General features: G+C 54.4%; 5 protein-coding genes across 5 annotated transcripts; 2 read left to right on the forward strand and 3 right to left on the reverse strand.

Moving 5' to 3' along the window:
* Nucleotides 1–781: 781 nt before the first annotated feature.
* Nucleotides 782–2195, forward strand: WHR41_00135 (uncharacterized protein; the record flags this gene model as incomplete). Its single annotated transcript, XM_069368741.1, has 3 exons — nt 782–925; nt 982–1565; nt 1623–2195. The coding sequence occupies 3 exons, from the start codon at nt 782–784 to the stop codon at nt 1834–1836; spliced, it is 942 nt and encodes a 313-aa protein (XP_069234054.1). The 3' UTR covers nt 1837–2195.
* Nucleotides 2196–3390: 1195 nt separating this feature from the next.
* On the forward strand, nt 3391–5349 carry WHR41_00136 (uncharacterized protein). Its single transcript, XM_069368742.1, has 7 exons — nt 3391–3654; nt 3731–3921; nt 3988–4119; nt 4171–4202; nt 4254–4920; nt 4976–5000; nt 5063–5349. The coding sequence occupies exons 1-7, from the start codon at nt 3423–3425 to the stop codon at nt 5320–5322; spliced, it is 1539 nt and encodes a 512-aa protein (XP_069234051.1). The 5' UTR covers nt 3391–3422; the 3' UTR covers nt 5323–5349.
* Nucleotides 5317–6552, reverse strand: WHR41_00137 (uncharacterized protein). The gene is made up of 2 exons (XM_069368743.1): nt 6323–6552; nt 5317–6266 (listed from the first exon to the last, which is right to left on the reverse strand). Exons 1-2 carry the CDS (start codon nt 6508–6510, stop codon nt 5405–5407), a joined length of 1050 nt encoding a protein of 349 aa, XP_069234052.1. The 5' UTR covers nt 6511–6552; the 3' UTR covers nt 5317–5404.
* A 1456-nt stretch (nt 6553–8008) lies between these two features.
* On the reverse strand, nt 8009–9403 carry HCh-1_0 (Hydrophobin-1; the record flags this gene model as incomplete). Its single annotated transcript, XM_069368744.1, has 2 exons — nt 8178–9403; nt 8009–8124 (listed from the first exon to the last, which is right to left on the reverse strand). The coding sequence occupies exons 1-2, from the start codon at nt 8374–8376 to the stop codon at nt 8009–8011; spliced, it is 315 nt and encodes a 104-aa protein (XP_069234059.1). The 5' UTR covers nt 8377–9403.
* Nucleotides 9404–11637: 2234 nt separating this feature from the next.
* WHR41_00139 (uncharacterized protein) lies at nt 11638–13830 on the reverse strand (the record flags this gene model as incomplete). The annotated part of the gene is made up of 1 exon (XM_069368745.1): nt 11638–13830. The coding sequence occupies one exon, from the start codon at nt 13828–13830 to the stop codon at nt 11638–11640; it is 2193 nt and encodes a 730-aa protein (XP_069234060.1).
* Nucleotides 13831–13838: the final 8 nt, after the last annotated feature.

The raw sequence follows: 13838 nt of genomic DNA on the forward strand, positions 1-13838 counted from the left end.
GGTACCGTTGCACGAGGGCGCGTGTGCGCATCTCTATCCTGACTTCTCCCTTACGCTCGCCGGAGGCATTTTGCTGCATTGAAGAGCTCGCGTCACTTTTCTCCTGTCAAAATGAAATGCGAGATGATCGCGGTAAATTTGCGCTCATGTGGCCCGCGGCATGAGCGAAAAGAAGTAGGGGAGCTGGTCATGATAGGACAATCACACGACCACAGTGTAGGACACGCATGACTAAGCTCTGTACAAACAGCTATCAGTGTCTTCACATTCTGGTGCGTGGAGCTATGTCCTCCATCCACTCCATCCACTCGCGCTTCGACGGTCGCCTGCACCGGATTTCGGCGAACAAAATTGCGTTGCGATGAGGGTTGGACCGTCGGCAGCATGGAGAATTGTCATTTCCCCGTCTCGTCCGGCGATGCTGCGCTGACGACGGGAGCTCACGATGCGCGGCATACTCTCTGCCGCCAATGGAGTAAGCAATATTGGGATCAATGCCTCTTCACGCTCAAAACTTTATTGCTCGCTCGACAACACCAAGAGCACCATGGCTTCCCGATGCAGTTTCCCCTCTCCAAGAAACTTTTGACAGTCTTTTCGTGTTCTATAAAAATCTGGGTGTTCTCTCACCAAGCTGCGGTTTCGTCACAGAATCCTTTGGTCTCTGCGAATACTCCCACACCTGGATTTGGTCTCCCCTAACGCAGCATTGCATCTGCAAAACCACTACAACCCCTAGCATCACGACATCAACAACGCACATCTTCGATCCAACTTCAAGATGGGTTCCTCCACTAGGGCAAGTCAAAAAAAGACGCCGGGCAACGCCATCGACGAGCACATGAAACCTTCCAAGCGCACCGGCCGTGCGAAGCAAAACGACACCGATCTCAAAAATGGTGGCAAGCTCTGGACTCCAGAGCAGGTTCGTTTATCTGCGCATTGTCTTAGCTTCTATCCAGGTGCTGACCGACCACGCAGGTTCAATACTTGGTTGAGCTGCGCTCCACGAACCCGCCTACTTTGTATAGGGTAATTGCGCTTGAGGTTGGCAAAACCAACGTCGCTTGCCGCGTCCGCTACTTTAAGGAAAAGCCCGAGGAAGCGAAGAAGGCGAAGGCTCTTGCCGAGAGCAGAAAGGCCGCAAAGTCTGCAATTCCTCGGCCTGAGCCCACGCCCAGCTCCATGTCACCAAGCCCTCGCAGGCAGTCGACTTCGTCTCCTCCTCTGCGAGTGATTGCTCCTGCCCCTACTACCCCTCTCGTCGTACAGACAACTCCAATCACGCAGACACCTGTTGGATGGCGGCCTGCCAGCGGCTCCTGGGGCAGCTTCCGTCATGCAGAGCCCGAAGCCATCAGGCCGCCCCTCACCCCAGATAGTGAGTCTGTTGGGAAGTCCAGGTCGACGAGCCCCTCAACCCCCATGACTCCTATGACCCCGGCCGAGCTTGCCGCCTATGAGCGTGGTGTCGAGGTAGGCCGCCGTGCAGCCGCTGCGAATGCGACACCGCCCACGCGCACCCTCGCCGAGCCAAAGCCCTCCGTCCACATGACTAGCGATCGGTGAGTAGCCACGGCACTGAGCCCACGCGGTATTTCCACTTTCTAACACACTCACAGCATGGACATCTTCCGCGCTGAGCAGATGAGCTACTTCTCCAAGGTCCCCGACCCTCCTGCTCGCAGCCTTCTCCACGGTCCAAGTCAAACTGAGAAAGCCTTCGATGCCGCTCGGGTGCTCACCAACCTCAGTACGCTCTCGATTCGTCCGTTGGCGGAGTCGGCGTTCACCTCGCGCGGAACGTCCAACGCCGTTCCGCCGCCCAGGAAGTAAGAAGGCGAAGCCTTCTCGCCAACTGAAGGGATCGCTTCGACGTGTGCATTCGTGCTTGCGCTGAGTGAGTGTCCGGGTCCTGTCCTTACCGCTGCGCTGGTCGTCGCCTTGCACCGGCGTCTTGCTTGTGCTAATCATACACTTGGATCCTGTCTTTCCTATCTTCGTGTGAGCATCGCTGAACACCAGCATCATGCTTGTGCTAAGCGCATGCTCTGGTCCCGTCTTTGCCACATGAACGTTGGCATGCCCCACGCCTGCCGTGGAGTTGCTGAAAAAGTTTTGCTTTGTGATCCGATCTTGATGGATTTAGCTTTGGGTTTGGGGGTCAAGGTCTTCCGATTGGCTGTCCATCCGAGATGCAGCATCCGCGCTCTGCGAGTTGCAATGATGCTATTTCTCGGGTTGGACGCTCGATCAGGTCGATCGACTGGCGTTGCGATGGTGGATGATACCCGCAAGGTGGTACTTGGAGTTATCTGACATTATCTCAATGGAAATGAGTTACTAAAAAGACGGTCCCTCCAGACTAGTCGGCGAAAGTGATGTTCTCAGTATGGGTGAGAGGATTTCGAAGATGGTTGAAAGAAGTCAGCGACTTCGCCCCGGATGCACCGAGAGCGGAGAAATCCTGGACAGAGACAACAAGCTCAGCCGATCATCTCCTTTGTCATCGACACATAGCTTGACTATTGCCACGTGCGAAAGGCTTGGGCCGTCCTGCAATCAACGATGTTTGCCGTGACTGACGGAGATATGGCCGTCGGCGAACGCAATGCGGCATGCAACGTCTAGCTTGAGATGCGTGCATATAGTGACATCCTCCCATTTACCTGGCGATCCGCAAGGTCCGACATACCCGCCCGACATGCGGGTAGCTTCTGGGACGAAAAGGCGTTGAAGGGTGAGCCTTATCTTTGTCGCTGATATGCCCCGACGCCGCTTCAAGTTGAGATTTCGGCCGCCAGCACGCAGAATGCACGAATGTCGATGTTTAACCGCACAAGATTGACATACTATTTGTCCTCAGGATCGATCTTTCTTGTGTGATTTTTATGCCGGCTAAAGGTCGTTCGCGAGATCAACATGTCGACCTGGTCTTGGCGCTGTCTCCGAGCTTATCTCCGCATGTCCAACCCCAGACCTCTGTTCCCTATCTCGACCTCTGCCTATCTGCACACTCCTACACCAGCTGCTGCTTTAGGCAAAGGCGTCGGCGATCTTGCCGTGGAAATGCATCATCACGCTCGCGGCATTCATCGTCGCACCAAAGTCGGCACGATCCCAGCCGCAGCAGCGAGTTGCGTTCTGATAGTACTCTTGGGCAATGACAGATCAGGCCAATCAATGCGGTTGCTTGTTTGTCATCTGTGAGTTTGTCGCGTCTAATCGCGATAGCTCAGTCCTTGTGTAGTCTTCGAGATCGTGGGGATCTCCACTTTCCATGTGGCGGAGTCGATGATGGCGAGCATCTTTGAACGACTTATAGAGCGAGCACCCTGTCGCAATGGAGGATCAAAGCATAGTGGTAGTCCGCAATCGCCTCTCTTTTTCCTGGCAACGCATTCAATCAAGCGCTGATCAATATGAATACCTCGGACGACAAGAAGGACATTGAGGCTTCTGCCCGAGACTCTAGCCCCGACCACGCCGTTGGAGAAGTCAAGAATATCAAGCACAACAAAAACCAGGATGCGGCTCTCGATTTTCTCCGTAGCGAGGCCGAGGTGCGGCCTATGTCGCCGGCGGATGAGAAGAGACTGCTGCGGAAGATCGATTGGCGCGTCATACCGTTGATGTTTGGCTGCTACACACTTCGTACGTCTATATGGAAAAGGGCATGGCCGCCGGCCGCTGCAGTAGCCCTGGATCGCTGACAAACTGTTGTTTTCAGAGTATTTGGACAAGACTCTCATCAACTACGCCAACGTCATGGGTCTCCAAGAGGATGCAAACATCACCGGAGGACAGTTCAGCTTGCTGGCTATGATCTTTCATGTCAGCTACCTGGGATGCGAATTTCCTCATGCGTACGGCATGCAGGCTTTGCCAACCGCAAAGTATCTGGGCGCTATGGTCTGCTTTGTGAGTCGTCCCTCTAGGTCATTTGCAATCGCGATATCGGGGCAGGGATAACTGACATTTGCTAAGTGGGGTCTCATCGTATGCGTAACTTGCGCAGCAAAGAACTGGGCTGGCCTCGTCACCACTAGAGTCCTTTTGGGCGTTTTCGAGAGCGCTGTTGCTCCCAGTCTGATGCTTATCACGACCATGTGGTACAAGGTGCGTGCAATTGCGGACCGAGTTGTCGGATTGTGCTAATATCTGGTCAAGCGTTCCGAGCAGCCCTACCGTGTGGGCATCTGGTAAGAATAAAACCACCCGATCGTTGCTGGAGAACGTGCTGACCGAATCAGGTACATCGGCGTGGGTGTGGGAACTATGGGCGGCTCACTCATGAGCTTCGGTTTCCAGCACTATGACAGTAGCACCTTCACCAGCTGGCAAATCCTCTTCTTGGTAGTCGGCCTTATCACCATTAGCGTTGGCGCGCTGGTGATATTCTTCCTACCCGACAGCCCAATGCGCTGCAAGTTCCTCACGCACGAAGAGAAAGTCTGGACCATCGAAAGACTCCGAGCCAACCAGACCGGTATCGAAAATAAGACCGTGAAACCTGAGCAGATCCTGGAGTGCTTTATGGACCCGCAGACCTGGCTCCTGTCTCTGATCATGATATCCGCAAATGTCCCTAACGGCGCTGTCTCCAGCTATCAGGCCACAATCATCAAAGGATTCGGGTATGACAGCAAGACGGTAGCCCTGCTGCAGCTTCCTTCCGGTGCGGTTGCCATTGTTTCTGTTTTGATCGCGACTTGGCTCGCTGGTCGCTACGAGCAGCGTGGCTTGAACGTAGTCGCTATCCTCTGCCCTGGTATTTTGGGAGGCTGTCTCCTGTCGTTTCTGCCAGACGACAACAAAGTTGGACTGTTGATTGGCAACTACCTCACCAACTGTATCGGTTCGACGATCCCGCTGCTCTACAGCTGGGTAGGAGCAAACTATGCTGGACACACCAAGAAGGTATGAAGTCTGCCTGTATTCATATTCATGGTCCTTTTCTGACATTCGGCCATAGACAACCATGAACGCCACGCTTCTGAGTAAGTCAATGCACTTAGTTGCTCTTGCTAGTCATGGTTGACGCATTACTGACCCCGAACAGTCTCGTTTTGTCTCGGTAACATTATCGGACCGCTCACCTTCACCGAGCAGAGTGCACCAGATTACATCCCAGCCAAGATTACTATCGTCGTCACTTGCGCATTCGCTGCAGTGCTGGCCCTCATTTTGAGATGTTACTATATGTGGGAGAACAAGAGACGCGACAACATGGCTGACCAGGGTGTTCTCGGCCATCTCCAAGACATTGAGTTCGCTGACGTGACGGACCGCAAGAACAAGGAATTCAGGTACAGGTTGTAGGCAACGACGGATCTTCATTCATAGTAATCATAGGAGCAATTCAGTCTTACGAACGAAAACTCTCAACACACCTGCATGCTTCCTACTTGCGAGCCTTGATGCCCTTGAGGAAGCCGTCGTACGCGGGCTTCTTCTTCAGGTTCTCGTCCCACAGAAGAGCAGCACCTTCGCCAGGGAAGACGCCAGGGATCCAGGAGAAGGCGTCCGAGATGCCCCAGACGGTCATGCCGATGCACCTCTTGACGGCGAGGCAGCTCTTAGCAACAGTCTCGTAGGCCTTGGCCTGCGCGCGGAGCTTCTCGGGGGTGGCCGGGGTGTTCATGCGGATGTCAATCTCAGTGTAGACAACGTCGACGTCGAGCTGGGTGTAGCCGCGGAGGACGGTCTCGAGAGTCTTCTGGTCGGGCAGCGGACCGGCGGTGGGAGTGGTCTCCTGGGCAAGGTGGGCCTGGAGGCCGACGCCGTTGATCTCGACGCCGTAGCTCTGGACGAGCTTGACGATGCGCTGGGCGCCGAGGGTCTTGTTGCCGTTGTACTCGAGGTTGTAGTCGTTGTAGAAGAGCTCGGACTTGGGCGAGGCTTGCTTGGCGAAGCGGAAGGCGATGGGGATGAAGGCCTCGCCGATGGTGTTGTAGAAGACGGAAGAGCGGTAGGTGCCGTCCTCGTTCAGGGCCTCGTTGACGACGTCCCAGCGCGTGCAGACGTCCTTGTAGCGGCCGGCGACCTTGAAGATGTGGTTCTTCATGATGGAGATCAGGGTGGCGTTGTCAAAGCCGCCCTGCGAGACCCATGTCGGGAGCTGGCTGTGCCAGACCAGAGTGTGGCAGTGGATCTCCTTCTTATTCTTCTTGGCCCAATCCCTGTAGCGGTCGGCGTCGTCGAAGGTGAAGTTGTTACGCCCGGGCTCAATGGACTCCCACTTCATGGAGTTCTCGGGGGTGAAGCTAATGGAAATGTCAGCGACACGAAATCGACAAATGTTGCGCGCACACAAACTGACGAGTTGAAGTCCGCAGGGTTGCGGGCAATAGCCTCCTCGGTCGCGTTGCCACGAAGAGTCAAAGCAGTTCCAATGAACTCCCTTCCGCGCTCTTTCATCGCATCAGCCAGACCTTTGGGGCCTTTCGGCGGCATGGCGAAGGCCGAGCCGGCCAGAGCGAGGGTCGTGAGCAGCTGAGTGAAATGCATCGTATCGGTGTAGCGAGCGTTGCTGATGAGCTAGAAACGGTCCCATGGTGACGGACTCCAAGCATACTTATACCACAAGCTCTAGCGGCTATACTGGTAAATTGATCAGCAGCGTAAATGAAGCTGATCTTTTTCCCACATCTCGGATCAACCTAGCCCCAGATTCCCCATGCACTAACGAGCGCATGCAAACAACCGGCTGGGCGCCACGCGAGGGGCAATGCCGCGCCGAGATGGTCAAGTACAACCTTTTTGGGCAGATCTACTATAGCGGCTAAATGTCCCTCGACGTCTCGCTCGACCGGAATGTGAAGGTTGTCAAGGAAAACGCCCTGTCCTCGCTTAATCGTCGCCACCGATACAATCATCGACGACAGTTCCCAATAGAAGTAAGTGCTGACGAGCAGATACGGCTCATGAGCGGTGGCTTGTACTCGTGGTACCTGCAGCGGGTGTCATGAATTCAGGCACCTCGACCAAGCTTTGCACGTAGAAGACTGCTTCTGAACTGTGAGGGTTCCGCCGTCGAGCACTCACTATGCTTGCACTGAAACGAACGATTTAGCTCATCCAATGTTTTGCCGCACATTGTTGGAAGCACACAGTTCCAAATTCCAACATGGTTCTTCATCGAAGGAGGCAGCCCAAGAGCCGAAGTCGGTGGGGTCCTTGCAATCTCCACACAACCCTGCCGAGGTTGGAAAAGCGACAACTCTCGCCCGCACGTGGCGACCTTGTTACCCACACAATAATATAGTGGCATGCGGCTGAGGCAGTTGCCACTGTATTACCGGCTGTTGCACGGCATGATACTTGGGGATATGGTAGTGGTACATCAAAGTGGCTTATTTGCTGTGCAGACACGGCACGGGTGTTGTGGACTTCGCCCATCCCGAGCCGCTGCGAGAGGCTGATGCTTGGTTCTAGATCACCATGTGCATTTAACCAGTACTGCACACTCACACGGGAGGCGATGGTGTGATGTTGAGAATCTGGAGGAGAAGCTCTTCCTGCGTTACCCCTCATACTGATGGGACTTTGCCAAGCGAAAGACATTTCTGCGTCGGCATGCCAGCCCTGGGCCCACTTCAACAGCTCGTGGAAGTTGGCAGGAGGGATGGTGCGGTAATGAGAAGCTATCGCCGACATAAGGTGTGGGTAGTACGATGTCGCATTCGTCGCACCTCATCAGAGGTACATCTACGGTGGATCATATGCAAGACTTGCGAATCAGAAAAATGGTAACGATGCCAAAGGTGGAAGAATAGAATATTAATTATGTTCACCAAGCCACTAATCGCCAAAGGCCCACAGGTAGAGCCAAGGAACAGGGTCATGAGACCGCTGCCCGAAGAATCGAATCATCCAAACCAATCGTCCCAGAATTCATCCCGTGAAACCGTTCAGTAACGCGAGAAGTCCCAAAACCCGAAAACCATTGTCCTGCTCCGCAAATGCTGAAAAGGTCGTGGTAGTCGAAAAACTTTCCTTATCACGCTTAAAGCGGGATGGAAAGGCAGTTGGCCTCAAGGTTGATGAGGTTGCCGGAGGCGTCGCCAGTCTGGCAGCACGCAGCGACGTTGGAGCCGCAGGTCTGCTGGATGGGAACAGCAACTGTTGCACTGTCAGCGTTGCGTTTTTGGTGGTATGGGAAATGGTCAACTCACGGATGGGGATGTTCAGGCAGTTCAGGCCGATGAGGTCCTCGCCGCTGTTGCAGCAGGCAAGCTTCTGGCCGTTACCGCACTTGGCGGAGGCGTCGTCGGACTTGACGTTGACCTCGGTCTTGCCATCAGCGGCACCCTGGGGGGCGGCGTAGGCGACGGCAGCCACGGAGGCGATGAGGAGAGTCTTGAAGAAGGCCATTGTAAAGGTGTTGGGATGTCTGAAAGACGGATTGGTAAGGTGTGTTAAGCGAATGTGGTTGTTGAGAAGAGAAGTGTTGTTGGATGGAGAAGAAAGCTGTCTGTCCGGGTCGACGATGCCTTACTTATACCATTTTGCAGGAGAGCGCTCCCTAGGGGTCGGTGAGCCACCGCTGGCTGGTCGCATGTGCGTGGTGTGTGTTGCTGGGCACATGCCGATCTCAATGGGACACTAGGGCTCCTGTCTCTGGCGGACAACGGTGAGCTCTTCGTCTGGTATGTCTCAGCCCGTGGAGATGAGGTCTCGGAACCGTCTAGCAGTCCTAGCTCGGGGCGGTGAACACTGCTGGGCCGGCAGTATTGCAACCGCTTTCCTATGTTTGGACACCAATCGACCCACGCCCACGTGAGGGATAGGCATCGAATGAGGGACGATCGGCCTGCTAATTATCTTAGGCCGTCTAGGAGGAATGTGCTCAGTTTAGGATATGTCAGTTATTGTGCTTCAGCCAGGGTCTCTGCCACCGACTGCGGATGGAAATACAAACGCCAGTGCCTGCAATCTCCGGGTCGGGATTGCAAGTGGTGCTGACAGTTCCGAGGACCTCCTTCGCAGTAGCCTTGTACCTATGAGACGTCGCGGATGACCGTTTTGCTGGAGCAAGTGAGCGAGCGGTGAATCAATCGTCAACTGATGCATTCCTAGCATCAAGGTGGGACTCGGTGGTCCATTCTCCTAGATCCTAGCGTGGAATAACCCTTAACAGACGTCAACTAATGCTCCACATGAGCGGCCAGTGCTGGGAACGGCAGGGGCGTTCTCCCGAGTCTTGGGGCATGAACCGTTGGCTCCGATCTTGTGTGAGCTCTTGAGCATAGAGTGGCGAATAATCAAGGGAGGGGAGCCAGTAACAGGCTGTCCTGTCAATCATTCCATGTCACCGAGCAATGCTAAGTCGTCATTGATGACAGCGCGAGAACAAACAAATCGAGCAGCAGACACTGCGACTGAGACTTCTCGGCGCACTCGTGGCCAGTGGTCTCGGAGTCTCGCAGTGGCGACAGGGAGTGCGGTCAGTATCGCACAGGGTGATACTGCATTGTACATGGACAAGACTCAGGCATACTGGAGGATCGCCCGGACCGAAAGATGGGCGGCGCTCCTTGGCATCTCCACATCCAACGGCGCGGGGCCGAGGGGCTCCTGACATCCCGTCAAACGTCTCGACCCTTTTGCCTCCCAGATGTGGTAAAGCAACTCCACGAAAGGGACCTAACGGGGCATCTGTTGTAGGTATCGCCAGCTTCTTCCAAATCATGGTGTGGTGCAAATGGAGGGATCATCGGACCCTCTCACCGCGTTACTGCTGTCCCTCCAGCTGCTACCCCCTTCCATCCTACAATGAACAGCCACCGCCACATTGCCAAAGCTCCTTGGGGCACATCCATTCCATTCAAGAGGCTGGCATGCCTTCTGCAAGCTTGCTCAAGATCGGCCGACTGAAATTACTTGCTGCATGACAATCCGCTGGGCTGCATGCAGACCGCAAAATTTCCCTCTTGGCGCGTCTCAAGCGAACCATCGATGTCTCACCCAGACCGCCGCATCCCCTTTGCTTCCCAATTTTATCCGAGTCTTGGGCCTCAGGGTATGCCAACTTGATCTACACGAGGGATCGACCGTTGCCGTGTTCCCTGGAACACTCGCCGTTAGCCTCAACATGCTAGTGTCTCCGTTTTCCGCGCCAAACATTTCGCTCTACTCCGCTGAAACGGAGAGCGAGCACATTGAATTTGCAGACTTTTCCGAGACTCCGCCATCAAACGCCTGAACTGTCACTTGCTGCACACGCACATTACGCTTGTCAATTTCCGTGCTTGAGGGACGGCAGCGACTTGGTCATAGACCGGTCTGACCTATCGAGATTACCGGCCTTGGCCGTTGCGACCGTGGCGAACATCCTTGGTTAGGACCCGAAAGAAGAGAAGGAGCTGGTCTTCATGCTCTGCCCGTCATCTGGACAACAATGCATTTTTCTGGGAAGGGAGTAATTGGCCGCTCGGCAGTCCAGATTAGCAAAGGCGCAGTCGCCCTTGTTGGGTTACCAACCTCCACTGTCGGGTGACCGAGAAAGAAGTACAAGCGAAGTGACTTCAATGATCGGTGGTTCACAAGTTCGATAGTTCCGTCGCATTTCCATACACTTCAGCTAAGATCAGGTCTGAAAGGCCCATATGGACCTGCTGAGTCTCGATCTTGCCAATCGCTGAACTTGTGTATTCGACAGTAAGGATCCTGTTCTAACTTGGTTTGAATCGTAAGGCAGGACGTATCCACCAAGCTCCTCTCATCAAAAGTCAAAATACCGAACGACCGATCAAAGACTTGCCGAAACAACACCACGTCATCGCTACATTGAGCTGCGCTTTAACATTTACGCCAATTATACCACACCTCTTACATAACCGCATTCACACCAGCAACTTCAAAGACTCGGTAGGGTGTTTGTCGATCAAAGTCTACTTCTGGGATCTTGCTCATTGGCAGCGAAGTGCGTTGGCTCTCATCGACCTTCTACGGTGTTGAGGCCGTTGCCTGTCAACCCTGTGATCGCCTCCTAGCCATGGCCAAGTCGTCGCCGACCTCGGGCAATTTTCGCCAATCTCTGTCCCTCCATCGGAACAGAACGGTTCGTTTTCCACTAGTCCATGGCCGCGACTTCTGCTCATTCAGTCTTTGTGTGCACATCTTGACAAACAAGCTATATGTACAATTGCATGGATTGTATCCTTCATGATATTACACAAAGCATTGGTGGTTTAGTGGTAAAATTAGCCGTTGCCATCGGCTAGCCCCGGGTTCGATTCCCGGCCGATGCATTTTTGCTAATCTTGAGCATCAATCGTCACCTATGACTTTTTGGGATAGAAAACACTTGATGAAATGCGGAGAATGAATCTTATGTTCGTTCGTAAGACTGCGGTAGGCGACAGCCTTCAAGGGAAAGCTTGGGTTGAGCAGCAGGGTCTTCTAGTCCACCACCCCCGGCGGAGAAAGAGGTCCGCGCTTTTTCGCAGACAATCGACAGATGATTGCAGCCAATTAAGAGTCGATGGAATGGAAATGATTGAAGTGTATAGACGAGGCTAAGATCATTCGTCTTAGACTGACTCTCGAGTGAAGAGAACTGCAGCTCAATCGGTTTCGAAGCTTCCACTACTATTAAATGCCCCATCATAGACCTATCATGGCCCACCGCTTTCAACATGCCGCAAGATCCTCCACTCGCAACAGCCCGCTTGCAAGTCCAGCCGCTGCCCAAGTCCCACATTCCTTATTCGGATTCCACGACATCGCTGACACCCCCGTCTCCTCCTCATGTACAGTATGGAAGTGCAAGCCGTGGTCTTTGTCGTCTGAATTCTGCATAGAACCCTCGCGATATGTCCTCTGTCCCTGCTCCACCTTAAACCCCTCCACAAAGCGGCTCAGCCCATTGTTACCGACGGGCTTCGGCGTGCTCTGTTGGCCTTCGAGCTCCGGCTGCGTAGGACGGCGCCACTCGTGCATGAACCAAACCTGTAGAAGCGGCAAGGCTTTGGGCTGGATGATGCGGCGCATGGGATTGGAGCCCGTTATCTCGCCGTTCGCCGTCCCCATCAAGATGAAAGGATGGCAGGGGCTGACTGCGAGCGAGGTCCCGACGGTTTTGGCGCGGCCGAGAGCGATCGTCGTGAAAAAGCGGCGCAGCGGCAGGGCTTTGAGGGCGAAATTGTCGTCCATGACGATTGCGATCTGGGAGAACTCGTGCCAAGCGATGATGTCTTGCGTGGACCGGCTGCGAGGCCCTAAGATCGTGCCAGAAGGCGAGCCGGGCATTGGGTCGTTGAGGTCGGTTAGACGAGGGTAGCCGTCTGCGGAAGTGGTGAGGAAAAGATTTTGGTGCGATGGGTAGCAGGAGGTGATGGAGAGAATGTAGCCGCTGGCTACGGAAGTGTAGATCGATGGCCTAGGAATCTCGGAAACAGATGTTTTCGTGAGATCAAAGACAGCCACGCAGCCATTGGCACAACCGGCTGAGATCCGTGTAGCCGACGACCACGTCAATCTTGTAAACAGAGTATCGGGAGGATGCGACTCGAAGGCTGCTTTCTCCACCTTCGTATATTGCGTGGTGGAAGAATCGGGCATGTTCATGAGGTCGATGACTCGTAGTCCTCCGTCGCCCCAAACTCCAGCTAAAAGCCCAATTGATGTGCTACCTGGCGCCGTGGAACGTCTGTGTGGCGCAGGACACCACCTGAGGGCTTTGGCATCACCCCATTCAGTGCACAACACATGTTTCAAGACTGGTGCGACCTCTGAGTCGAGCGACCCCTGCTTAGTAGCTTTGAACTCCCAGATCTGTATTTCGGATGCGTCTGGGTTTTGAGGTGTGAATGCGGGTGCGCTGCCCTTCAAGGTCTCACGCCTTGGTAGGGTGGATGTTGCAAGGTACTGTGACGAGCCTGGCTGATTTGGTGCCCACTCCACGCATTTCACCTTGACACCCAGATTGAGTATGAAGCCGGCCTTGGTCGCCGACGCATGTTTGGGCACTGCTTTGAACCCTTCAGCTTGAGGCTGTACCCATGCCCTGTTGAGCGCGGTTGACTCTCCGGCATGTAGTGTGATCAATTGCGGTGAGTTGACGGGACCAATCAGGAAGGTTCTGCTAGGTAGCTCGTCGGCTGCTACCCTGGCTCGGCCCTCGTCCTGGCTGATCTGTTTCATGGACTGCCTTTTCGTGAAAATACCTTGGAGACCGCCCTCGAAGTAAGGTTTCCAGCCTTCTTCCTCCTCGCGTTTGCGTGCATCTTCACCTTGCCAATAGCTGTAAGCGCAATTTTTCGAGGCAGGTTCTTGTAATTTCCGACGGGCCGGCAAAGCATCTTGGCCATCCCACTTGAAGCATGCTTTCTCGACTGCCCTGAATTCTCTCACGGAAGACCCAAAAAGAAAGAGTCTCTTATCGAACTTTCCACTTCTGCGTGTGACGCTGTCAGGGAGACCTCTATTGTACAAGAGACCGTCAGGCCCCGACAGATGTATCTTTGGTTTGCGATTCGGAGTACGCTTATGCCCAGCTGGATGATCGTCATCGTCTTCCGGTTCGAGATCATCGTCGCCAGCGATGGACATGGCATCGTCGAGATCCTGCTCTCCGGCATCGCTCCCGAGAACAGAGTGACCTTCCGGTTCATCATCTGCACCAGAGAAGTCATCTTCGTCTTCTTCAGCTGCGTCGGCGGGTTCAGATTCGATGTGAAACTCGTCGCCACTGTCAGAGTCCCGGGAGCGGCGCACTGGCGAATGATCCGAGCCAGAATCCTGCAATCCCTCGATGCCCTCGAATGCATCGACTGTGTAGCGCTTCTTCGCAGATGCGCCTCTGGCTGAAGTGCGTCGCGTCATGGTCGAGG

The sequence above is a fragment of the Cladosporium halotolerans genome (genome assembly GCF_011745625.1).
Source record: "Cladosporium halotolerans strain TM138-S3 chromosome Unknown Sca1, whole genome shotgun sequence".
NCBI lineage: Eukaryota > Fungi > Ascomycota > Dothideomycetes > Cladosporiales > Cladosporiaceae > Cladosporium > Cladosporium halotolerans.

Coding starts and splice junctions, on each gene's coding strand:
- WHR41_00136 (XM_069368742.1), top strand. CDS start 3,423: ATGAATACCTCGGACGACAAGAAGGACATTGAGGCTTCTGCCCGAGAC. Junction 3,922..3,987: donor TGGGCGCTATGGTCTGCTTT/GTGAGTCGTCCC, acceptor ACATTTGCTAAG/TGGGGTCTCATCGTATGCGT. Junction 4,203..4,253: donor CCCTACCGTGTGGGCATCTG/GTAAGAATAAAA, acceptor TGACCGAATCAG/GTACATCGGCGTGGGTGTGG.
- WHR41_00137 (XM_069368743.1), bottom strand. CDS start 6,510: ATGCATTTCACTCAGCTGCTCACGACCCTCGCTCTGGCCGGCTCGGCC. Junction 6,267..6,322: donor AACCCTGCGGACTTCAACTC/GTCAGTTTGTGT, acceptor CATTTCCATTAG/CTTCACCCCCGAGAACTCCA.